This window comes from Maniola hyperantus, chromosome 3, assembly GCF_902806685.2.
Source record: "Maniola hyperantus chromosome 3, iAphHyp1.2, whole genome shotgun sequence".
NCBI lineage: Eukaryota > Metazoa > Arthropoda > Insecta > Lepidoptera > Nymphalidae > Maniola > Maniola hyperantus.
Window position 1 is genome coordinate 4,171,100 of NC_048538.1, and position 26,187 is coordinate 4,197,286.

General features: G+C 38.1%; 1 protein-coding gene across 1 annotated transcript in view; it reads left to right on the forward strand.

Annotated features, from left to right (window-relative positions):
- The first annotated feature begins 754 nt into the window (after nt 1–754).
- Nucleotides 755–26,187, forward strand: part of rl (Mitogen-activated protein kinase rl) — a 58,192-nt gene continuing 32,759 nt past the window's right edge. The window contains exon 1 of the mRNA XM_034984314.2: nt 755–1,151. Coding sequence (XP_034840205.1) covers nt 1,024–1,151 — 128 coding nt within the window. The 5' untranslated portion in view covers nt 755–1,023. The remainder of the gene's footprint in view (nt 1,152–26,187) is intronic.

Below are 26,187 nucleotides of genomic sequence, written 5' to 3' on the forward strand. Positions count from 1 at the left end.
ATCCTTTCTTAGCGGATATCTACGTCACAATAGCTATCTGCATGCAAAATTGCAGTCCGATCCATCCAGTAGTTTGAGCCGTGCGTTGATAGATCAGTCAGTCAGTCAGTCACCTTTTCATGTTATATATTTAGACTAGCTGGTCCGCCTCGCTTTGCTTGGATGAACTTTTATGTATATACATAATATTATGAATAATGTCTACATTTAAATGGTGTTTTTTTAAATAGGTGCAGTGGTTCAGCGTTCTGTTTACAGCCTGTGTGTAAACTGTATATGTATATACATATATTATTTATATATTATATTAAACTTAAAAATGCGAAAGTATGTATATCTGTGTGTGTGTCTATATGTCTGTCTGGCTGCTTGTTTTTCACGGCCCATTCTGTTAAATAATTTGACGAAATTTGTCACAAAGATAGCTTGCATCTCGCGGAAGGGCATAGGTTATTTTTAGCCTGAAAAATCAAAAAGTTCCCACAGGATTATTCAAAAAAGAACTAACGCGGACAAAATCGCGGGCATCACCTTGTAAATTATACAGGTTTTGTAATTGATTTTGTTATTTTGCATGAGTTTTATACAATACAGTGTTTATTTATTAGTTTCTAATCCATAACCATGTTTGGGTCGAGTTGAAATTCATTTTTTTGTTAAACCGGAGTGGAACCGGATTCCGTGTAGTCCTAGCTTTAATGCAGACCAAGAGGAACAAAGATGGATAGATTCATCTTGCCCACTTTTGTAACGGTATTGCGTCCGTGCGGGAGTGTCCAAGAAATTCGGGCGCTCGGTAAACGAGAATGATAAGCAATTCGTTTTGCTAGTGGATAATGTAGGTCGGATGCGGTTTGTTTTGGTGAACTGTTTGATTAAAGTTGGGATTTGATGCTAGTAGCTGGATTTGGCCTGGTGATCAGTGAGATATCGGATTTTGGTTGAAGTACAGTGACGGGAAAGTACTGTAAACATTTGATCTGTGACTGTGGCTGAGTGGTTTTTACTATTTGTTTTGTCGCGATGGCGGAGGCTGCAGCAGCTGCCAGCACCAACCCCAATGCTGAGATTGTCAGGGGTCAGGTGTTCGAAGTTGGCCCTAGATACAAAAATCTGCAATACATAGGCGAGGGAGCCTATGGCATGGTTGTGTGAGTAACTTTGCACTAATATTTTTATCAAATTTCCTTTTATGCCTTTTCCTCAAATTACTTAAGCACTTTGTTAAGTAATGTGTACATTTTTATAACTATTTAACTGTTAATAACCTCTAAATAGTGTACACTCAAATAGAAGTTTAGAAGTATACTTATTGCATTTTAGTTTTATTTTCAAAGTTTCCAACTTTATATTCATATGGTAACAATACTATAAAGACAAAAAAGTAAATATATACACTTGTAAGTTTTTATAGTAGGTATGTAGTTAAAATAATAGACTGTTATATTTTATAGGTTATAATATATATAAATATAATAACAACACTAACTCATTTTATGTACATTCCTATTAAGCTACAAATTGTTATTTGTAGCGATTAAGTAAGAACTCAATGAAATAACTTGTTTAAGAATAAATAATTCTTCTTTAATCATTGAATTAACAATATTGACCAGTTATTCAGAATTTTTGAAGGTTTTCAAAAGTCCACCTAGCATGCAAGATGCAAGCAAGTAAGTACTTCTGTACCAATTCAGTTCAAATTTCAAATTAGTTGAGGCATAAAGAAGTAACAGACTAACTAACACACTTTTGCATTTATAATATAGGGATTTAGTGTTCCGGTATGATGCTGTGTAGAAACCCAAGGGGTATGGGTTTAATAAAAACTGCCATACCCCTTCCAGGTTAGCCCGCATCCATCTTAGATTGTATCATAACTTACCACCAGGTAAGATTGCAGTTACTGGCTAACTTGTATCTGAATAAAATAAAAGTAAAAATATGACTTACTACATAGTTACGAAGTACTACTCTAGCAGGCATGGATAATAAATTTTTTGAAATGCTTCAGTTACTTGCAGTGTATGTGAAACCTTAGTCTGAAATCAAAAATTACATTTTATCTATTCAGATGACCGTGGCGTGTGGAAGTCCCTACAAGAGACCTATGTCCAGCAGTGGATGTCTATCGGTTGATGATGATGATGATGATTCAGATGAGTATAGTAATTGAGATTTCTAAATATAACTAGGTATACTGTTCACAATATGATTGCGGAAGGATCTGGAAACCCACTGCATTGTTATCCCAAATTTCTACCATTATGTGATTAATGCATCATTAATAATCATCAGAATAAAAATATTATAGAGAATAGATAATTATACCTACACATTAGTGTATAACTAATTAGCACCAATATCAGAGTGAACTAAAGTGAGGAAACTCTCGGTTTGATCCTGAATCATGGATTTGTCAAATATTAGGCTATGGTGATGTAAAGTCTGAGAAAAAAGGGGGTACATTAGGGGTACCTGCGTCAAATGTTAAATTTAACACCTGCCACACCACTTTCACGATGGTTAGGGAGGTAAAACATCAAGCACAGGTGTCAAATGCTACCTACATTTGACGATAAGATAGACTCTCTTTATTTCTTTAACTAGGCATTTCTCTGTAAACTGGGCAACTCATCGTATCAGGCCAATATTTAAAAAAGTATAGATTTTTACATATTTCGCAGATAACTTTAAAAGATAATAACCTAATCTAATTACCTGTGCTCAGTGTAAAATATCTAAAAAAATCAACTTTATTGCATCAAAAACATGTTCATAACCAGATAACTCTCAAAAAACAGTCTTCTGACATGTCATCAAACCAAAATAGTCACTTCAGATTGCTTCAGATTAAATTGATTATGACAATAACTACAGGAATCAATAAAATTGTATAATATCCAAACAATATCTGCTAATGAGACCTGCTTATTTTTTACAAATATTATTTTTATAATAATAAGAAAGTAAATTAAAGTTTGTCTCTGCATTTTGTGAACAGTCTATTACTTATCTATAGAAACTTTGAATTTCTAAAGACTGGATGTTTTAGGAGGAATATGACAGTATTGTTACTTCACAGTAGTTCAATCTAAGCATCAACTTCCACTCGATAGTTAGTAGTTCAAAGTATCTTTACCATTCCTAGGAAGCTACTATTGGGTAATGGTTAATACCTTAAGGTCGAGATGGCAATCGGGGTGTGAGGCAGGGGGGTCGCCCCGCACACCCGCACATCACTCGTCCGCACTGGGTATCAATAAATTACTCGTTAAGTACTAGATGATGCCCGCGACTTCGTCCGCGTGGATTTAGGTTTTCCAAAATCCCGTGGGAATTCTTTCATTTACAGGATAAAAGTAAGCCAGGATGCACCTCCGTACCAAATTTCGGTAAACAATGGTTGAACCGATGGGCCGTGAAAAGCTAGCAGATAAGACAGACTAACAGACAAACAGACATACTTTCGCATTTATAATATTAAGTATGGAAGTATGTGTTTATTATTGATGAAAAACTTTCTGCCAATATTTGCCGTTTATAGACTTTCTGATTTTGAAGTATCTAGGTCGGTACTTTTCATTGTTTGAAAACGTAATTTACGTCTCTCAAATCACTTACTTCCAAATTGCTCTGGTCGAATGAAAAAGTAATTAAAACCTTAGTTTAAATCTTTTCAGTCGTTATTTTGGCTACTGTTTTTCTCTGCTGCGTAGGCCGGATGTGCACCCTATTGTTTCTTTTGTTTTTACTCGGCTAGGCGGGAATAGGGGTCGATGGGAAGTAAGCACCTAGGTAGCTACTTAATTGTCAACAACAGATGGTATTTGTGGGCTCTTTGTACCTATCAAGTGTTCTATAAAAGTTGTAGAATCGATAAAAATGCTTTCTAAAGGCTCACCGTGTGAAGCCGTTGGGTTCTTAACTCCCAAGGTGATAGAAGGGCGATCTCGCATCGAAATGCGCTGCGTTGGTAGATCGCTCATAGGTGGACGAACGATATCGAGCAAGTCGCAGGGAACCGCTGGATCCAGACGGCGCGGCGTAAGACCGCGGCGTGTGAGTCCCTACAAAAGTCCTGTCTGATAGTACACATCTATCGCTCAAGGATGATGTAGTGTAAACCGAATTGACTTAATTAGAGCCAAGACCAATAGCTACAGGGCCACGTGGCACTAACAAAATACAAGCGGTTAACGTTGGCAAAGTGCATTCATTGGCCTCATTCGTTATCCAGATATTAGAGTCGTAACTACAGATATTATTTGATTACTTGTTTGTAATTAGTTATAATATAAAAGGAAAAGGTGAGTGAGTGACTGACTAACTGACTGGCTGACTGATCTATCAACGCACAGCTCAAACTACTGAACGGATCGGGCTCAAATTTGGCATGAAGATAGCTATTATAACATAGGCATCCGCTAAGAAAGGATTTTTTTGAAAATTCAACCCCTAAGGGGATAAAATAGGGGTGAAATTTGTGTAGTCTACGCGAACGAAGTCGCGGGCATAAGCTAGTTAGTTATAATAAAAATCTACATTGATACGCTCTTGGCAGAGCTGCCGTGGTCGTCACTGCAGTGCTCAGGTTACAGAAGCAACTTGCAGTTCTGTGACAATTCCTCTCCGATGGCGCCTTCCCTGTGCACTCATGTAATTTCACTTGACAGGCACTTACCTGACTATAACGAAAAAAAATTTGTTTCACCTATCAAAAACTCTTGTAAGAATCTAAATTTGATAATGATTTTGACTTTGACTTTACCACATCGGCAGACTACAGTTTATAAAATAGAAAATCCCATTGATGTTGGAGGAATCTACCCCTAGAAATTCCCGTGGCGTTCTTTAATCAAAACTTTACGTTTCCGTGTAGACAAAATTCTGAAGATAACATTTCCCTGTAATATTCGAAGCAAAATATTGTGTGCCACAAAGCTAACAAGAATTTGTGTGAACAATTTGAAGCTTGCTTGTCTAAAATATGAGTTTCTGAACTAACTTAGCACATTTCTGGTTTCCATATTTTGTTGCTCTACGAGCGAGAGAGGTACCTAATCATAGACGATCAAACGAAGCCCCACAATCTTTGAGACCATTCAACATTACCATTAGTACGATTACTTATTTCAGCTTTCAACTATGACCGACGCTATGCGAATAAGTAACTATTACAAAATACAAATTATTTAATAATAATTTGTAATATTATTAATGTACAAAATACAAATTATTTAATAATAATTTGTATTTTGGATAATAGTTACTTATTAAAAGGGAAATTCTTTTTTGCGACTCATCCGTTTATGGGCTATTTTTTATTACAAAAAAATCGAAATCTACGCGTATGAAATCGCGGGGTATCATTTAGTAATTTGTAAGTTAGACCGTACTGTTGCAAAAGTATAATATTCGCTATTCATGTTCGTTCATAACCATAGTTCGGTCCGATTATCGAGATTCGGCCAAGTGTTGCTGAATGCCGATCTATCGTAACAGTCCGAATTCTAATCAATTGCGGAATAGTGGAGACGCACCATTACGTTACCATACGCAAACGAAATACGAGTACATACCTATTCACGTAATTGAAGCCTTGAAAGTGTATTGAATACAGTTTATAGCTTAACACTTAGCGCAGTTCCCGTCTCGCCGTGTTATTCCGGTCGACAGCACTTCGGCCCTGCAGTGCCAAGGCCAACCCAACCATGAAAGTTACTCATTTGTCACTTCGTTGACTTTGGGTACGTTTCAGAGCCAACGCAAGCAGACGAAGTGGAGTGTTTTTTTTGATAACTACCAAAACTTAGCTTTATGCATTTTAACTTACAGTTGAGATTGGTAGATATATTGAAAACAAATTTTAAAGGGACGCGCGCCACGCTTGGGTGCGCCTGGGCTTGCCCTCGTATGCCAAAGTAAAGAAAGCTTAGTTTAAGTTGTCATGAAGAAAGACGTTGCGCCTCATTTCTGCCCGTGTGCTTTGTACCTCAGGCGCAAGGCAGCTTCTTGTTTTCCCCTGGATTTCGCTTCCGCACTTAGACGTAGCTGTCGTACGCGAGACCACTGCTGGCAGCTCCCCGCCGGATCACTCCAGCCAGCAGAGCACAGTCCAGAATTCAAGCAGGCCACCCAGGTCGGTGAGGAAACAATGTTATGTGAGAAAGCAAGACATACTGGCAGAGTTGAGATGCGGCGTCTGTCTTGATACCAACGCAAACTAAGCTTTCTTTACTTTGGCATAAAAATATATAGCCCAATTTCAGAGCGCATCCGGCAAGTAGTTAATTCCTCGCTACATGTAGACGTGTCGCTGTTGCAACGCTGTCAGCTATGGAAGAAATGTTTTGCCTATGGGTTTGTTGTTAGTTAATATTTTCGCCGCGGTACTTCTTTCTAGCGCGGATTCTAGTAATAGCTACGCTCAGGGAATTATCGTTTTCTGTTTTATAAGTATAAGAAAAACTTTACCACGCATACCATCATTTGATTGTTTCAACGTTGGTTAACCTTTATATTTAGGGAGGGCCCCATCCGATGAATTAGGCATGATTAGTTACTACGCCAAGGGTTGGTTCCGACATTAATGGTTACACCACTGCTCACATTGATTAGTCGAAAATCGAAATCGTTGGCGAAATAAGCGATACGGTCAAATGAGCCCAGATATTTCCTTGTTATAATAAATAGCACTACGTCAGTAATCCCGCCCAACATTTACAACTGTTTGCCTTATTCCTCGTCACCATTTATTAGCTACGTCGAGATGAATAGGTAGGTATGTTTGCGACTCTGTTAAATGAGCTGTACCTTGTTATTTGTGTCATAATGGCAATGTCGTGTTCGCCATTTTTCATCAGTGTAGTTAGGTACATTAACTTGCTTTATAGTTTACTGTTGAAAGAGAAAGAAGAAACAAAGAAAACGTTTATTTCTTAAATTGTGCCACACATCACATCTTATATAACTAAGAGTTGGTTATCCCGACGCTTCCTAACCTGAGCATTAAACCCAACATGCCTCAAGCAGAAGAAGCACTTGAATGAACTGTGTCATGTGTTGCTATTGCGGATTCTGTCTTCTTTTAGACTGTTCGATATAGATAAGTAGCTACATTGATGAAACCACCGTAGCTTATTTCAGTTCAGACCTTTAGACTCATTACGCACGGTCGACTGGTTTGCCTGGACGGCCCGATTGCCGAAGACTGTCTGTCATCTAGCAAAATATACCTAGTTTTGCAGATTTTTGCAAATTCTTCGAAAAGTATTGATTTAAGAGTGTTTATTGTGCTTATTTTTATTCAATCTGCCAACCCACACGTGGCCGGCGCTTAGCTAGGCCAATATCAAATCACCTTCTGTCCTCTCAGAATAAGAAGGATTTAAAGCTCAGTAGTGGCCAGTGGGCCGGCAATGAGTTGAGATGATTATACTTAAATATTAAAATTTATTCCTGATTTAAATTGTAGAAAAAAAAACTACTTAAATAAGTAGCAAAATATACCTCAAAAAAACCTACCTCAAATACGTACTGTACTGTATTATTGTGTATTATAACCACTTTTCAAAATTACCCGTTCGATCCCGACCTTGAATGTTAGGATGACAGGATTATGTAACGAGCATTCCCTTTTTTATATAGCCCTTATAGGCGGCTACAGCATGCAACTTAAGACAAATAAGTCGTGCGTAAGAACTTAGAACTAACAGCTTATATGAAAGTTTACTATATCGTGCTCATAGCTGTGTTATATGGATCAACCCTTCCGAGATGTGTAGCCTGTAGGCATTTGTGCATCTCTCGGTCGATAGGTCAAACGGTGCTCAGCGTGAAATGACACGGTTAAACGGGCCTGTGGTATAATAGCAATGCCACGTTAGCCATTCGCTTTGCTGAGCTCATGCCTGATGGAATCTCTTATGAGATTGTGTTTACTGTTAAATGCTAGCCTACACATTATTATATAACTGAAAATGTTCGAACTACAATTCAATCAGTCCTTAACATTTTCAGTAAAGCCCTGATATTTACATTGTCTTAAGTAATGGTACAATTCGGCATCTTTCTGTGATAATCGTCAATGTCGGACATTGATACTAGGATTTACTCCGTAAATCTTGAACTCCCGAGACGATCAAGTACGTAGATTTTTGTTTGAGTCAACCATTTTAACCGTTTACAAAGTTTGCTTGATGCTTGAGTCAAGCATTTACGTTCTTGGCGCGTGATTGATGGAATTTTTATTTTATCTTGACGCGACGTTCGTGAGATATGAGAAAAGTGCCGTTTGCTTGATCAAGCCACTTGACGGGCTCATCAAGCAGCTAGATCAAGAAAATCTACGTGCTTATGGTCTAGCCGCTTGACCGTCTCGGAAACTCTTTAATAGGTTTACCTACCATAGAGATGTTGTAAATCCCGAATAATAACTAAGTAAAATAAGTTTGATCTCTGTGTTAACTCGTGTATACTGAACAAAATCTAACATTAACCAGCGAGCGCCGCTATTAAAGCTTAATATGAGTTTTTTTTTTAATCTGACATATATCTTGTAAGGGGCTTTTTCAGGTGATCTAATGCCAGACCCTCGTTACTTAAGTTAAAATTAAAATCAAACTACATAGTTCAACCTAAAACTATAACAATTTGAGAGAATCACTTAAATTCATACACTTTCATTGTAAAATGAATTGTCAATTGTTATCAAGAAAGATAGTGCATGATTAGGTCGTGGCGAGGGGACGCCCCGCACACCCGCACGTCATCCGCGCTCGCCCGCACCGGGTTAGCGCTGGGGGGGGGGGGTCCCCGATTGAAATCTCGACCTGTCGCGCACTATAGATGGCGTATCAGTCAGTACTCGAAAACTTTTATCTACACTCTAGTCAAGTCGATGAATAGGTAGAAGGGCTCTCGAAATGAATGCGCCATTTGAAGCCAAACAATTAATTAAAACAGTTACGAATCTTAATTACAGTACATTTGTTTGCCGGTTCGCAATTTTCTCCGAAGAAAACTTTACCAAACCATTCAAGCGCAATCCTCTGGTAACTTGATTAGTGGCGTAATCTTTGTTGAGGATTTAATTTAGCCGTGAAATCAAAAAGAGAGCAAACTTTTTCGCTGGCGTATTTACCGGCTTGCGCTATTGTCCGTTTACTACAAAAGGAGTTAAATTCATTACTTCATTATATTGGTACAAGCCACAAGGCGAGAATGGAGATTGAATTTATTAAAAAGACTGTAAAAGAGACAGTAAACCGGATGTTCTGCCCAAATTCTTAAAAAACAAGGGACGGTCATGCAGTCGGTTAAAAATAAGTAGGCTTGCGATTTGGTCAAAGCTCAAAATACAGATTAATTATTTATCATTATTAGTAAAGGTAATGGCTTCGAGACAATTTTTGAATGATTATTATAATTATTATTATTCAAAAATGGCATTCATACCTACGCTGATTGTCAAGAGCAATGCTTGATGCGACTTACTACTTAAGTGAAACAATATGAACCAATAAAACTACAGGTCATCGTCATTAACATCATGCAGGTCTTGACTTCTATAATAGGATATACAATAATATAGAGTCTTGAAGACATTTTTTCTTCTTATGGGTGCCAGTTCCTGAGCGGCAATTAAAGGCGCGCGTCTGGTCCGCATCTTCGCGCTCTCCGACGTGCTAATAACTAAACTAAGACCAACCATAATGTTCCTAGTTAGTTTTAAGCGCAACACACTTGCGAAGTGAAGTTGATAAAGAGTAATTTGGCATACCGGTGGCGCAAACGACATCTGTTATAGGTAGTTCTAGGCACAAGATGAAAACTTCCGTACAGCAATTTTTACGGCTGCAAGTTCCTTTTTGCTTATAACTTGGTTTCCAGTGTCATTTGAAAGCTTCATAGAACACAATTTTTGTTTGAAATAGCTCTTCTGAATGTGTTTTTTTCTTTTTTCTTTTATTTACTTCAAAAGGCGGCGTCAGAGTGAACTAGAGTGAGAGAACACTCGGTTTGAACCTCAATGACGTGAAATCATAGAAAAATAGGGCTACATTAAGGCTACCTGCGTCAAATGTACTAACATTTGACGCCAGTGACGTCGAAACCTCGGAAGTTTTGTTAGAAGTTCCCTGTCGTGAACTGTGGCGGCGTCCTTTCAGTCTACTCCGTATTTTATTTTCATTATATCAATTTCAATCGTATGACGAAGTAAATAAATCTGAGTTTAACTAATTATTTTTATCAAGAATAACGCTTCATCTAAGCTTGACTGCACTCAATGCGTCGGTATGCGTCGGACGTCAAGGATTAGAAAAAAATGACTCAAACATGCTAATTCTTCCTTATTTATTTTAGTACATTCCATCCATACTAATACTACAAATGCGAAAGTGTGTCTGTCTGTCTGTATGCTAGCTTTTCACGGCCCATCCGTTCAACCGATTTTGACAAAATTTGGTACAGGGATAGCTTGCATCATAGGCTACTTTTTACCCCGAAAAATCTAAGAATTCCCACGGAATTTTTAAAAATCTTGATCCACGCGGGCGAAGCCGCGGGCATCATCTAGTTTCAAATAAATTAAGCAATTTAATCGGTATAAAACCAAGTATTTGTTTTCAATTTTAATCATTATCAGTTGTATTATCGTTATCACGCTATTCAGGACACATTGAAAACGAATGCGTGTAAAAGGGCTAAAATAATAAATTGACATCATTCGCTATGATTAATGGCGGAGGCTCTCATGTTCTCCGCACCCATATCAAACCGCTGTCAGGATCCGGTTCGCCTATTTTGGGCTAATTCTATGGTGCTTACTCACTGTGCTCTAGATTCTCGAAGAACTCAATTCTAGCATATCAAGTCATCATCATCATCATCATCAACAACCGATAGAGGTCCTCTGCTGGACGTAGGTCTCTTGAAGGGACTTCCACATGCCACCCGGGACCTCCTCCCTGGCGCAGTGGTAAGCGCTGTGGTCTTATTAGTGGGAAATCCCGGGTTCGATTCCGGGCAGGGATTTGGAATTTTATAAGCTTCGGCCGTGGTTAGTTACCACCCTACCGGCAAAGTCGTGCCGCCAAGCGCTTCAGCGTTCCGGTGCGATGTCGTATAGAAACCAAAGGGGCATGGGTTTATTAAAAACTGCCATACCCCTTCCAGGTTAGCCCGCTTCCATCTTAAACTGCATCGTCACTTACCACCAGGTGAGATTGCAGTCAAGGGCTAACTTGTATCTGAATAAAAATAATAAAAACTCATGATCCGCTGCCAAAAAAAAGCTGCAGAATAAATCAGATCACAATAAAGCAACGAATAGATTAAATTGATGGACTTTATAAAATAATTTCAGCAAAAATGAAAGGTGTGCAAAGCGCTATTCAATGGGCCTATATAGACTTGAAAAAGCATTAATTTTGTATTGTTGCTAGAGTGGGCCACATTGAAAATGTTTGCCAGTAAAATCCATACAATCCATACTACTTAATAATATTATAATTTTGAAGGTGTGTCTGTCCTGTCTGGTCCCTTTTCATGGCCCATTCGTTTAACCAGTTTTGACGAAATTTGGTACAGAGATAGCTTGGATTCCGCTGATGGTGATGATTCTATAGTACGTGATAGGCCGAGATGGTAATCGGAATGGGGACGCCCCGCAAACTCGCACAGCCCCCGCGCTAACTCGGTGCGGGATAGCGCGGGGTGACGTGTGGGTGTGCGGGTCGTCGTCCCGCCTCATACCCCGATTGCCATCTCGACCTGTCGCGTACTATAGGTATCCTGAAAAATTAAAGATTTTCCTTGGGATTAAAAAAATAAACCAACGTGGACGAAGTCGCAGGCATTATCCAGCACTTAATAATTTGATAATCCCTTGTATGATTAATAGTCTCTTCGTGGCAATGGTCTCATATTCCCATTATCCCAACCTCATAATAATACCTGGTTCGGCAAAATTTTTGGCTTCATTGCTTCGCTCTCGATTATTTGGTGCTCGATTATTTATTAAATGGTGCTTTTATTCTTATCATCATGATCAACTCATCGCTGGCTTACTACCTGAGCACGAGTCTCCTCTCAGGGTGAAATCTATAGAGCACACGCTAACTTTGCTTAGGCTTAAGACAGAGTTAAAACGAGACAGATGTATATCTCACATAAATCTGTCTCGTTTTAACTCAATCTTAAGTCTGAGCAAAGTCAAAGTGCGCTCTATAGATCTCAGCCTCAGAATGAGAAAGGTTTGGCCATAGTCTAACCACGCTGGCCAAGAGCGGATTCAGACTTTACACACCTTTATGAACATAATGGAGAACTCTCACGTATGCAGGTTTCCTCACAATGTTTTCCTTCACCGTTAAAGCAAGTGATATTTTAATTAATTATAAACGCACATAACTCCGAAAAGTTTGAGGTGCGTGCCAGGGATCGAATCCGACTGAAAGGCGGACGTCCTAACCACTAGGCTACCACAGCTTGCACAGGTGTATACGTAACATCTAACAAATCAAGGCCTCCTCTCTAAATGACACTAACATTAAAATGTGCACTTGAAGGTCAAGCTCCAAACCGCAAATAAACCAGCTCATGACGAAACAGGAAACAACTAACTCAATTTAAATCGAAACAAAAGCCATCCATAAATAAAAAGTTCTCTAATGCAACAGCTACATCCAGACCCATTGTTCATGAACAATAGTGTGGAGTGTACTCTTATGGAGAGACAAGATGCGACGAGGTAAACAACACATCCGGAGATTTCCCACAGGAAAAAATTGGATTAATAAAAGCAAAACCTGCTTCAATATTATTATGTTCAATTTTTATAATCTCATTGATTGATTGAAAATCATTTCATTATCGATTTATCAGCTTTTCACCTCACCAAACTCACCAAAAGGGTTCAAATAAAATAAGAAAAACTAACGGTTTGGATTTCATGGAAATACGGAGTATCATAGTTACTCAATAAAAATATTACGAAACAATAATCTCCTTGTTTTTTAATTTAAAGACAGAGACAAGTCGCATATTGTGAGTTTGAGGCTTAAATCTCCTAAGCTTAAGGCTCCGTACAATCGTACAAAAACCGGCCAAGTGCGATTCAGACTCGCGCACTGATGGTTCTGTACTACAGTCGTATTTTTTCGACATTTTGCACGATAAATCAAAAAATGTTAAGCATTAATATGAATAAAAATCTGTTTAAGAATGTACAGGTAAAGCCCTTTCATATTATGATACCTCACTTGGTATACATTACTCTTACTTTGAAAGTTGAAAATACATACTAATTATTTGTTCATGAACACATTTTTGTTTGTGATGTAACCACAAATTCTTAGTTTTCGGATTTTTTCCTTTACGTGTGCTATAAGATCTGCCAAATTTCATGATTGTAGGTCTACGGGAAGTACTCCATAGGTTTCTTGACATACGTATACGACAGACATACAGACAATAAAGTGACCCTATAAGGGTTCTCATTTCCTTTTGAGGTACGGAACCCTAAAAATTACGAAAACGCACGAGGAATTGCGACAACAAACGGTGATGTAACGGTGCCACACTGCTATGATGCTATGAGTCATAATCATAGAGTGGACTAGCTGCTAGCATCACATCCGCTAGCTACACCTTAGTCCTTAAAATCCGTTCACGTCTTGTTTCCTTATCCTTATATAAGACTAGCTTATTCCCGCGACTTCGCCCGCGTGGTTTATACAAATTTCAAACCCCTATTTCAGCCCCCCTCCCCCCAGGGGTTGAATTTTTAAAAATATTTTCTTAGCGGATGTCTAAAAATCCCGTGAAAACTCTTTGGTTTTTCGGGATAAAGTAGCCTATGTCACTCTCCAGGTCTTTAATTATACCCATGCAAAAAATCACGTCGGCCCGTTGCTACGTTGCGACGTAATTGAAGGACAAACCAATAAACCAACCAAACGACAAAGAAACACACTTTCGCATTTGTAACATCGGTAGTGATATTACGCGTATAACAACAGTGACCGGGCTTGTCACGATCTGTTTAATTAAGGTGAATTGAAACAATCACTATAATGCTATGGATAGCTATTCACACTAAGGTCACTAAGGAGTAGGTATATCAGTTTCATATTCACCTAATTAGTCATTACATGACTCGGTAATGAAGGTCGGTGGAATGGCTAAAGGATGGTAAAGGGTATTGTGAGGGTATAACCATTTGTTTAAACTGACCCTTCCACCGTGTAACCACGCATTGTTTTCCTTTTATTTCCTGAAACGAATTTAACACAAAGATATTACGAGTATGTCCGGGGTCATAATTTATTTCTATTGCTACTGTGAAACGGTACAGTCAGTGACTTGTCCTTTTTTTGTGAAGGGAAATCCGTCATGGATACCATCGCGCCCGGGGATTATCCTTTATCAATTCATCATAGTGGTTTAGACGTCGGCTCTCCATTCGGGAGGTCGGCGATTCGATCTCGAACACACACCTCTAACTTTCCGGAGTTATGCGTGTTTTAAGCAATTAAATATCACTTGCTTTAACGGTGAAGGAAAACATCGTGAGGAAACCTGCGTTCCTGAGAGTTCTTATATATATAATGTTTCCAAAGGTCTGTGAAGCCTGCCAATCCGCACTGGGCTAGCGTGGCAAAGGAGACCCGTGGTTAGTAGTGGATCGGTGATGGGTTGATCATGATGATAATGATGTTGAACCTAACCTCCGTTCATCAACGATTGGTAACATTCAATTTTAAAAGACTTTCTAAACTTAGCCCTTTTGCGAACGTGTGGCCTTTTTGTGAACTAATCTCTTTGCCAAAGTCTTTAGTCTTTACCACTAAGTACCAACCTAGTCAAAGTCTATTGTCTGTACTACTAGCATAATTAGTTATCTTGATTCAACAAAGCTTTCGATATCCTCTCAAGGTTAATCTTATCTTATCTCGTTCTCTTTTAGAACTTGTTCGCAGGATTAAATTCGCATTAGACAAAATTCGTATTTCGTACTGAAATGAACATACATAAATGTACAGGTGTGCAATACAAAATGAAACTTAATTTTTGTGCAGATTCGAAGCGTTTCACCGAGCGTACAGGGAATTAAAATAGACACTTTGTATCGAATAGTCTTCGTGTTGACACTATGCTGTCAGATTCAACCTCAAGTACGCTTTATGACGCTCACTGCTGCTATCAGTTCCAAAATAGTGAATTAAAAAAATATTATTATAAAAAAAAAAAAAATTATTCCAAGGCAATAAACAAGTGATATATTTCCTCGTAAATAAAATTAAGTAGGTACCTTTTAAATAGACGACGTAGCTCACGTAGCCCCAAGTTCGTAGAAGGACAGGCTAGCTGAAAGTGTTTGTAAAAGATTTTTTCTTGTTTGCCTTCTCTCGAATGGAACATTGAAAGAGGTTGCTCTTTGAAAACCTTATTGTAATTTTAGGTCAAACCGAGAGTAAACACTGATATAGACGACCCTGCAATATTCCACCCCCACGTAAAAGGGTACAAATTGACTTTTTACGACTATTATGTGTACCTTGACACGGATGAACGGTTTATTTTCGCACTAAAAGAGGGGATTGTGACCTTGTAAAGCGGAGGACGAAATTTTGTTAAAATATTATGCTTGTTATGTTATGTAATTTGTGAGGTCTTCGTTACATCATGTTGCTTTTATGACGACGATGTTTTGCTTTCTTTATTTTGAACTAGATGATGCCCGCCTTCGTCAGTGTGGATTTAGGTTTTTAAAAATCCCGTGGGAACTCTTTTCTTTTCCTTACTGGTGGTAAGTGATGATGCAGTCTAAAATGGAAGTGGGCTAACTTGGAAGGGGTATGGCAGTTTTTATTAAACCCTTTGGTTTCTACACGGTATCGTATCGGAACGCTAAATCGCTTGGCGGCACGGCTTTGCCGGTAGAGTGGTAACTAACCACGGCCGAAGCCTCCCACCAGACCAGAACAGAAATTTAGAAATTATAAAATTCCAAACCCCTGCAAGGAATAGAACCCAGGACCTCCCACTGATAAGACCACAGTGCTTACCACTGAGCCCAGGGAGGTCGTCAAAAAAAAAAGTCTACGAAGTCGTCAGCTAGCAGGTAGGTATATCTATTGAATAAAATAAAATTCTATTTGTTAGAAGTTTGCTTCTATTTTGAGTGTCTTTGATCTGCAGCTGCATTGCGACAAGTGGGTATAACGTACGAGTTCATAGGAAACTTAAAGTACTAAAGAATATTTTCTTCACGTCAGAACTCAGAACACAATACTGCTATTATGGGACCAACTTATATTTTGTTGTCGGTAAATGTGAAACGAACTTTAGGCTACTTTTCCACCAAGGATGTGAGAGTAATGGAAGATGCTGAGCGAGGAAAGATTGTAACTCCCACTTTCCAATATGTTTTCGGCCTGCCGCCTGCCATAGGCTTTTATTAGCTACTAGCTGATGCCCGCGACTTCGTCCGCATGGATTTAGGTTTTAAAAATCCCGTAGGAACTCTTTGATTTTCCGGGCTAAAAGTAGCCTATGTCACTCTCCAGGTCTTTAACTATACCCATGCAAAAAATCACGTCGATCCGTTGCTCCGTTGCGGCATGATTGAACGACAAACCAACAAATAAACACTTTCGCATTTTATAATGTGGGTAGTGATAATCAGATTGTAGGTGTTGATTTAAATTTGTTATTTTTAGGGGGTATATTCCAGGAAATATTCCCTGTTGTGTTGTTCATTAGATCGAGTACGTCCGTCTCTTATGACGTGATGGGCTTATACCACCCAAATATGATGCGATCATTTTCATATCTCATTGAATTTTCATTAGAGCTAAGTTGAGTTTTAAGTTAAGCTACAGTGCGACAAGGCTACCTTGGCGCGTGGCTAAAATTGGAACTAACGTTGCCGTCAAGTGTCCCCTTTGTTCTTGTTTGAATATTCTAAGCCTTTGTTCTCCAACAGCCTGTCCCTGTCAATTTCATTCAAGTGCCAAGAGAGCCTTGTCGGACTGTATACATGAAATAAAGCGGTCGTATTGTGCGAGCATATCACACAGCTTTATAGCCTATGTTCCACGCTGCGAATACGCTCGGTAAATTCTAATATCGCTACTCAGACAGCGTGTAACAAGTTTTATGGCCGTTACGTAAATAATGTCACAAAGAGTTCGTTCGGGTTCGTGTAACAAATAAATAGTCGACACGTCTGATATATTTTGTATCTAATCTTTCGATTTCGCTGTTTATCTGTTTTTCGTGGGCTATAAAAAATGTTATTTAGTTTATTATGACTACTCTAGAGTTACTTAGGTAAGAGGAAAGTTTTAAGTTCCTTATGCATGGTATCTGCCAAAGCGGAGACTAGCGATGTGTTTAACAGACCAAACACGTTATAGATAGACACTTGTATAGGTATGTTTAACACATTGCCGTCTGTCTCCGCTTTGGTAGATACCGGGCCTTAACTTTGTGGAAGAGAATGTTTTTTTTTTAAATAGAGATAGCGAGCAAACGAGCAGGTAGATCACCTGATGTTAAGTGATTACCGCCGCCCATGAACATTTGCAGCACCAGAGGAACTGCCGATGCGTTGCCGGCCTTTTAAAAATTTGTTGCTGTGCTTCATTCATCCCAACCGATCGCTGGCCCATTACTGAGTACAGATCTCCCCTCAGAATAAAAATAGTTAAGACTATAATCCACCATGCTGGCCAAGTGCGGATTGGCAGACTTCACACTCCTTTGAGCACATTATGAAAAACTTCAGGAAAGCAGTTTTCCTCACGATATTTTCCGACATCGCTGCGTTAAAGCAAATGATGTTTAATTTCTTGAACTTCAAATAATACTGAACTCTGATAAGTTGAGGTGCGTGCTTTTGGGATCGAACACTAACTAGGCTATCACCGATCCTTCAATAAGCTTTTAACCAAGCAGATATACCTACCTACCTATTTTATATATGAATAAATCATTTATTGTTTCACCAAATTTTACAGCCAAAATTAGGTTAAGCCACTGATACCTAAAATAAGTTGTACACCCTTGTTATATATGCATCAGTATACAATATTTGATAATATATTAGTATATTTTATAGAGTTCACAAAAACACCACGCCACGCATAGTAAATAAATTTAAAAAAAAAATTTTATTCAATTAAACTTTTACCAAGTATTTTTGAATCGTCAGCTCCATCTACCGCTGCCTGGTTCGGTTTCAATAATATAATTTATAGTTTGGGTTTGGCAAGGTAGATTACGTAGTAATATGCAATTCTGAATTTGTGGTCATCTGCCAGTTCTGCCACAGAGCAGGCCATTTCATTTTCCCGTAGAGTTGCCTTTGCAAGTTGTAATATAAAACCTGGATATAAAAATGTTAATGAATAGACGTGCAGAGAATACTTTATTCTGTGGCTATTATGTGCAAATATAATTAAATACACGCGCTAATCAAAGCGAATAACATTTTATCACGCCGCGCCCGGTCGTAACGTTATGACTTCTGTTAAACACAAATTATATCGTGTCACCATAATAAATTAGTAAATAAACTTTTTACGAGCTTCTCAGTGAGCTTCATCCTAGACCTCGCCGTTCGTCCGCAGAATGTGCCACTAAAAACAGTCTAAAAGTAGTTTTAAGGGTTTATAAACTCGTAATAGTGTTCGTATGTTGTTTAGTTTTATATGGCGGTCGTAACTTCCCATTAAAGCTTGTCTCAGGAACGTATATCTATTGCCCTCCTTCGAAATGCTCCAGCAGGCCTAGCATGGGCCGGGAAATTTTCTCCCCGAGGAAAGGATAAAAATTTTATCCCCTCCGATAGTTATTTCCACTCTCCGAGCATGGGCACAGGGTTGGATATAATTATCCCCGGTGATAAGGCGGGGAAAGACTAGTCCTCGGCTAATGTCAAAGTGTTATTATTTTTTATCTGTGCTTTTGATTTTGCTCGTTTTCGTTACTCGTAACTCGTCTGTGGCTACTTTTTATTTTAAAAGAGCTAGAAGCCGGAGCCGTAAAATAGTTTAAAAAAAATTCACAGAAGATTATGCACGTAAGTATTGTTATTGTTTGTGTTTACCTAACCTAACTCCACTTTTAAATTATCCAAATTAAAAAATAATCGTATAGTTGAAATTCCTAGCTATCACAGTAAGTATCACAAAGACAATTTGTGTTAGTCAGTACACAAAATTGAAGTGATAATATATTGATATTGTTAGCGACAAAGAAATGCATAAATTGTTGTTTTATTTGCAGACATTGAAATATGTACTTGAAGATGGGCACTGACTGACACATACTAAGTATGATGAGGCAGCTCGGGATGTAGGACCACCGGGAAATGTCTCAATAGTGCCGTCGGTCACATATATGAGCACATAAGTGTTCAATATTAATTATCACTGTTGGGCATGAATGCTCAACAGGAATTGGACCTGAAGACTCCATAATAGGCCAGCCAGAGAGATGCGTGTATTAATTTAGTTCTATTAAATGTGTGTCTTGTATAACAAAATAACTTTAGGTACCTATTGGAATAGGTAAGTTAGGTACACATCTTATCAACATAAAATATTTTCATTATTGTTTGAGATGATGATAAAACTAACAGTTCTGCACACTGCACTGAGAAGAGTTCAATATCACTTAAAATTGGTTAAGCTAGTATGGTTTGAGCTATTAAACTAACCTAATTTCTTTATAAGCATGTCAAGCCAATGTTTTTTATCTATGCCAATATATTTTAAGCCAATGTACTTTATAAAACCAATAGCCCCGAGTTGTTTGCCTATAAATGCCAATAAATGAATAAAAAGTAAGTAGAGGATGTGTACATTTTTGTAATTTGTAAGTAGTTATGAATATAGGAAGTCATTCTATGGCAGTGTGGTTTGATTGAAATTAAACTTGTAACATCCTTTTCTTAAGGATAATAGCACTACTTTTAGATCTGTTAAGTTAACATCAGAGATCTGTGTGGCTGATTCTCTAGTACACAATCTCTAAACTAAACTAAAATGGCACGTCTAAATCTATTACTATCCCTTTCATAATGTTGCTTGCGGAAAAGGAGAGCACTAGATTTAGACCTATTAATTTAGTTTAGTTTAGAGATTGTGTACTAGAGAATCGGCCCCTGTGTACATCCAAATAAGCATTGGTTTAATTGGTATTCCTAATATTATGCCTAAAAGTTTGTGTTTGTTACTCAATCACACAGAAAGAGTACTTAAAGCAAAATTTGTAGGGTTCATTTTGAAACTGTTATTTTTTATTATAGCAGCAATAGAAATACAAAATTTCAACTTTAACCTGTTACGTTTCAGGAGAGACAGACAGACGGAGAGCTGAGACTATAATAGGGTCCCATTGGTACCCTACAGAACCCTAGTAGTAGTAGTAGATATAAGGACGGGTTTGCACAAGGTGGTTTTAGGTAATAGGTACTCAAAGAAATGTATTTTAATGCAAATATGTATTTATTATTACATCCCTTTTTCCCTTTTATTGTCGGGCAACAGTTAGCAGTCTGGTTTGATCCATAGATATGTGAGATTTCTTTATTTGTTACATTTTCTAGTCTGTCCTTTGGTTGTTCCATTGGAATTCTGAAATATACAATTTATATATTAATGATTTTCAATAATAATAAATTAAGAGTAAGAGGATATAATGAAATGGTCTATAAAGTATAATATATTTACTCTTACAAAACACTTATGATGAACCATTATAATTTATAAAGTGTTATTGAGTTTGTGTATCAATATTTAACTATGATATAGGTGTGTAACTTGTTTCAGTTAATATGTTAGGTATTTTAATTTAAGAATTGTTTTGTTAAATTAGACTCCTGCCTATTTTGTTCAAATAAATGATTTTATTATAATGAGACATAGTGTTATTTTATATTTCCAATAATCCATACTCATATTATAAATGCGAAAGTGTGTCTGCCTGTCTGTCTGCTAGCTTTTCACAGCCCAACAGTCTAACCGATTTAGATGAAATTTAGTACCTACAGAGTTAACTTACATCCTGAGGATGGACACAGGCTACTTTTTATTCTGGAAAATCAAATAGTTCTCACAGGACTTTCAAAACCTAAATCCAGAAGTCGCGGCCAATAGTTATCCCATGACCTTGACTTGGTTACTTTTTATTCTGGAAAATCAAATAGTTCTCACAGGACTTTCAAAACCTAAATCCAGAAGTCGCGGGCAATAGTTATCCCATGACCTTGACTGGTAACTACCATCTGCCAAGAGTCTTATAGATGTGAGGACGTAGGATAAATAGGGAATAGCCGCATGTAGGACCTATTTGTAGGTACCTACTACCTACCTAAGTAGGTAACCTAAATTAGGTACCTATTCGTTTGCACAAGATGGTTTTAGGTAATAGGTAAGTACTTACTTACTTTTATGAATCCATCCTCCGAATTAATCGGCTTTAGTGCTTCATTAAACTGCTCGCATAAGTACAGCACATAATATTTGTCCATCCGAAACAAGTGTCGGAACTCAGCGTCGGGAAATTCAAAAGGATTAGTTCCATCACTAATTACGTGCTCATCTAAATTCTCTATTTCAAACTAATAAAGAAAGCTCGAGACATGTTTTTTGATCTTTTAATAATTGAGTTAAAGTTCTTATACCCACCTCAAATCTCGATGATAAAATTATCCCTCTCTAATGTCAAAAAAGGACAGTTTATCTTCTTTTATTTGGCCCCATGCTATAGACGGTGGATAAATAGTCCCCGGAGTCCCCGTGAAATGTCAAACGGGGATAAACTTCTCCTCTCCCCTGTTGCCGTGCTCTGAGGGGTGGAGAAGTTAATGTTATCTCCTGTCTAGTGGATAAAATCGGGGGATATAATTTTTATCTTCGGCCCATGCTAGCCGTGCTGGGGGACTTGTGTAGCATCCATTACACGATAGTTTCACCACCAGTAATACTCTATCCATGGAGAGAAGTATCTCTCTGTGTTACGTAATTCCAAACAAATGACGTCAGCGGGCGTTTACTATTTTGAGTGACCAACCAATCACAAACGAGCCTATGCTTTCCGTGCTTACTCGTCTCCGTGGATAGAACGGCAAAACGAAAGCATGGGCTTTGGTCACTCAAAATGGTTAACGCCGGCTATTTTTTTTAGCTTTGTCATTTGCTTCTAAGTGCTTATTATTTCTCCAACTTTGGCATGGATTTACAGTTCTTTAAAATTTCAAGTTTCTATTTAAAGCTATTTTAAGTAGTTCTTATACGAGTTCTGTTTTCCTTTTGAGGAAAAGTGGGACCGTAAAGCCGCGTTTAGACTGGTGTCTGGTACAATGTTACATGCAGTGTAACATTCTATACGTGTTACATCAGTCTCTGGACGCATCGCCCGCTCGAACCACGTATTTATTACGGACGCTGTGCTCTTAAAAGTGGGAGGTCTCGGGTTCCATTACCGGCAGGAGCAATTTGGGAATTTATAATTTCTTCTACCCCGTACGCGTACGCCCTTTAAGTTTGTTCCAAAAACCTACAATGATAATAATTGATGAATAGCTCTGAGCACGACTTCTATTGTAATTTGTAATGTTCGTTGCATACGCGACGTCCGTACTGTTGACGGTATACAATTACAATGTGTGTAACCTTGCATGTTATGCGGCAGTGTGTACCTACGGCTAGTTCTTGCGTTATGATTGCATGGAACATTGCATGTTACATTGCACCAGTCTGAACGCGGCTTAAGAACCCTTGAATAATTAAATTTTGCGGGGCCCAGTAAGTAATGACAACGTTTTGTGGAGTCGTCTTCATCGATCGTTAAATCTGCCTCTGTCTGTATTACGCAACTTTAATGATTGATGCATTGGGAATTTCGCTGTTTTTGATGTTGCCTGAAACTTACGTAGGTACCTACTCTTGATAAATCTAGGTGAATTACAGGCAACAATGATTTTATGCCTATTTCGTGATTTAACGACATATTATAATGTAAACTAGCTTATGCTCGTGACTTCGTCCGCGTGGACTACACAAATTTCAAACCGCTATTTCACCCCCTTAGGGATTGATTTTCAAAATCGTCGTTTAGCGGATGCCTACGTCATAATAGCTATCTGCATGCCAAATTTCAGCCCGATCCGTCCAGTAGTTTGAGCTGTGCGTTGATAGATCAGTCAGTCAGTCACCCACCTTTTCCTTTTATATATTTAGATAAACGGTACGTACCTACATGCCACGATTAATATGATGATTTTGAAATATCGTTATTTCGACCCAGGACAGCGTCAGCCTAGTTAATATTGACGTTGTGAGTGTATTTTGCCAGCCAGTTCGTGAAGTTCCAGCGAAAAGAACGAGAAAGCGGGTAATTTGATACTGCTACTCTACTGAGATTGTGACATCTCGAACTTCATCTTTCAGCACTGTTGTTCCACCGTGACCACGGTCCACGGCTCATGGCAAACTGGGTCGAAATATCGATAATTCCGAAATCATCAAATTCAAAGATGATCGCTATTACTAAATGCATTTATGTGGCGTTTTAAAAGACTCTTCCCAATAGCAGAAACTGCAAAACTGTTTGGTCAAACCTTGGCCAAATCCCAGCTTCACTGGAGCTTGAATACTTCGTTAAATCCCGTTTTCCGAACCTGGTTCGATATCGGATTTTAAATTGAAATGCTTTGATGTCACAGAGCGAAAAATGCACACCTCTCTATAGAAATAGATACCGAGGTGTGCACTTTTCATTCAGCGCCAGTTCTACGGATTTATTCATAGTTCGTTTGTGCAATTGTACCAAAGCTTGATTGCATTACACTAAGGCTTAGATCTATAGAGCGCACTTTGACTTTGCTTAGATTTAAGACACTGTTAAAACGAGACAACGTTATATCGCTGAACATAAATCAATCACGTTTTAACTGAAGCTTAAGTCAGAGCAAAGTCAAAGTGGGTTCTATAGATTTCGCCGTTAGGATTGCTTCTAGTTGTTTTTATGCTTTAGACAATTAATATGATAAACCGTGGACAAGTTGTTATTTCCTTAAAATATCTATATATATTCTAAAATCGTTACTAACACATGTACAGTACTCGGCAGAAAATAATGTAAATAGACTTTTAGAAAAAGATAGCGGATTGTAGAGCATTGTCTCTGTCGTTGAGACCGACAAAATGTCACATAGGTATGAGTTGACAGAGACAACGCTCTACAAAGCCGAAATGTCATTCTAAAGGCCGATGTACATTATTTTTTGCCGTGTACCTACTGTACACATATTAATGCCTAATCGTTACTTTTCAAGTCCATAGACGACTCAGTTACCTAATTGATTTACAGCCTAGAAGGCTTCATTCTGTAATTTGATGATTTGATTTATATTTTATCAATAACTGTAACTAAATTGATCTCTCTCTGCGTCCTATTCATCATTGCTAAAGGTTGTGCACCTTTTCCATTTATTACATAACTAGCTTATGGTCGCGACTTCGTCCGCGTGGACTACACAAGTTTCAAACACCTATTTCACCCCCTTAGAGGTTGAATTTTCAAAAATCCTTTCTTAGCGGATGCCTACGTTGTTATCGCTATCTGCATGCCAGTTTCAGCCCGATCCGTCCAGTAGTTTCAGCTGTGCGTTGATAGATCAGTCAGTCAGTCAATCAGTCAGTCAGTCAGTCAGTCACCTTTTGCTTTAATATAGGTACTAGCTTATGCTCGCGACTTCGTCCGCGTGGACTACACAAGTTTCAAACCCCTATTTCACCCCCTCAGGGATTGTATTTTCAAAAATCCTTTCTTAGCGGATGCCTACGTCATAATAGCTATCCGCATGCCAAATTTCAGCCCGATCCGTCCAGTAGTTTGAGCTGTGCGTTGATAGATCAGTCAGTCAGTCAGTCAGTCAGTCAGTCACCTTATCCTTTTATATATTTAGATGAATTAGATAATATATGGTAAGAGTTTTCTTAGGCAAACAATGCGGGAGCTTCCAAATCCTGCATCATGGAACATAACAATAAAATTAAGTTAAGGAATTTTGTACAACCGTATTAGCACCGTTTTTCATAGTTTTCTTAAGAATGAGCGTGCGCCTACAGCTATGACAATATAGTCTACACTCTACAGTGTACAATAAACATGATTCTTAAGCATTCTGCCGTGTTTTTTGCGGTTTACCGCAACGCCGGTTTTTTTAAATATATCCTTTCGGTGGTCACTAAAGTCCCAAGCCTTTACTCGCTTGTAGCTTCCGGTGGATATGACTCAGTGTATTTTAGGGTTTTGTACCGCTAAAGGAAAATGGGTCCCTTATAGGATCACTTTGTTGTCTGTCTTTCTGTCGGTCTGTTAAGAAACCTACAGGGTACTTCCCGTTGACTCAGAATCTTAGTAGGTAGGTCTTATAGCAGACATTTGGAGAAAAATCTGAAAACCGTGAATTAGTGGTTATATCACACAAAAAAAATTAAATTGCGGTCTTGAACAACTAAAAATTAGTATTTTCAATTTTCGAAGTAAGATAACTATATCAAGTGGGGTATCAAATGAAAGGGCTTAACCTGTGTATTCTAAAACATTATTTATTTTTATGCATCATAGTTTTTGAATTATCCTGCAAAATGTCGAAATAATACTACTGTAGTACGGAATCCTCGTTGCGCGAGCCTGACTCGCACTTGGTCGGTTTTTGTAGCTTTAAGTCAAGAAGGGTGGGCTGGGCTGTCTTTGTTAAAATGGAGAGTTTCGAAGCTCCTTAAAATTGTGAGCTTTCATAGCAGCTATTACAGGATTTGTAGTTTCAAATCCTGTAATCCTGTATGAAAGCTCACAATTGGCTAAGTACGTTACGTAGTCTCTTTAACTAGGTACTTTTTAAGTTCTAACTAATCTGTAATGATTAGTTAGAACTGTGAAACGTAGAATTTCGTTTAGCGTAGTTAAAATATCTTTTAAAAATCAACGTTACAATGAATTAAGTATTTATTATTATTTATTACTAGCTGATGCCTGCGACTTCGTTCGCATTTATTTAGGTTTTAAAAATCCTTGGGAACTCTTTCATTTTCTGGTATAAAAAGTAGCCTATGTCACTCTCCAGGTCTTTGACTGTTAAATAAATAAATAAATAAA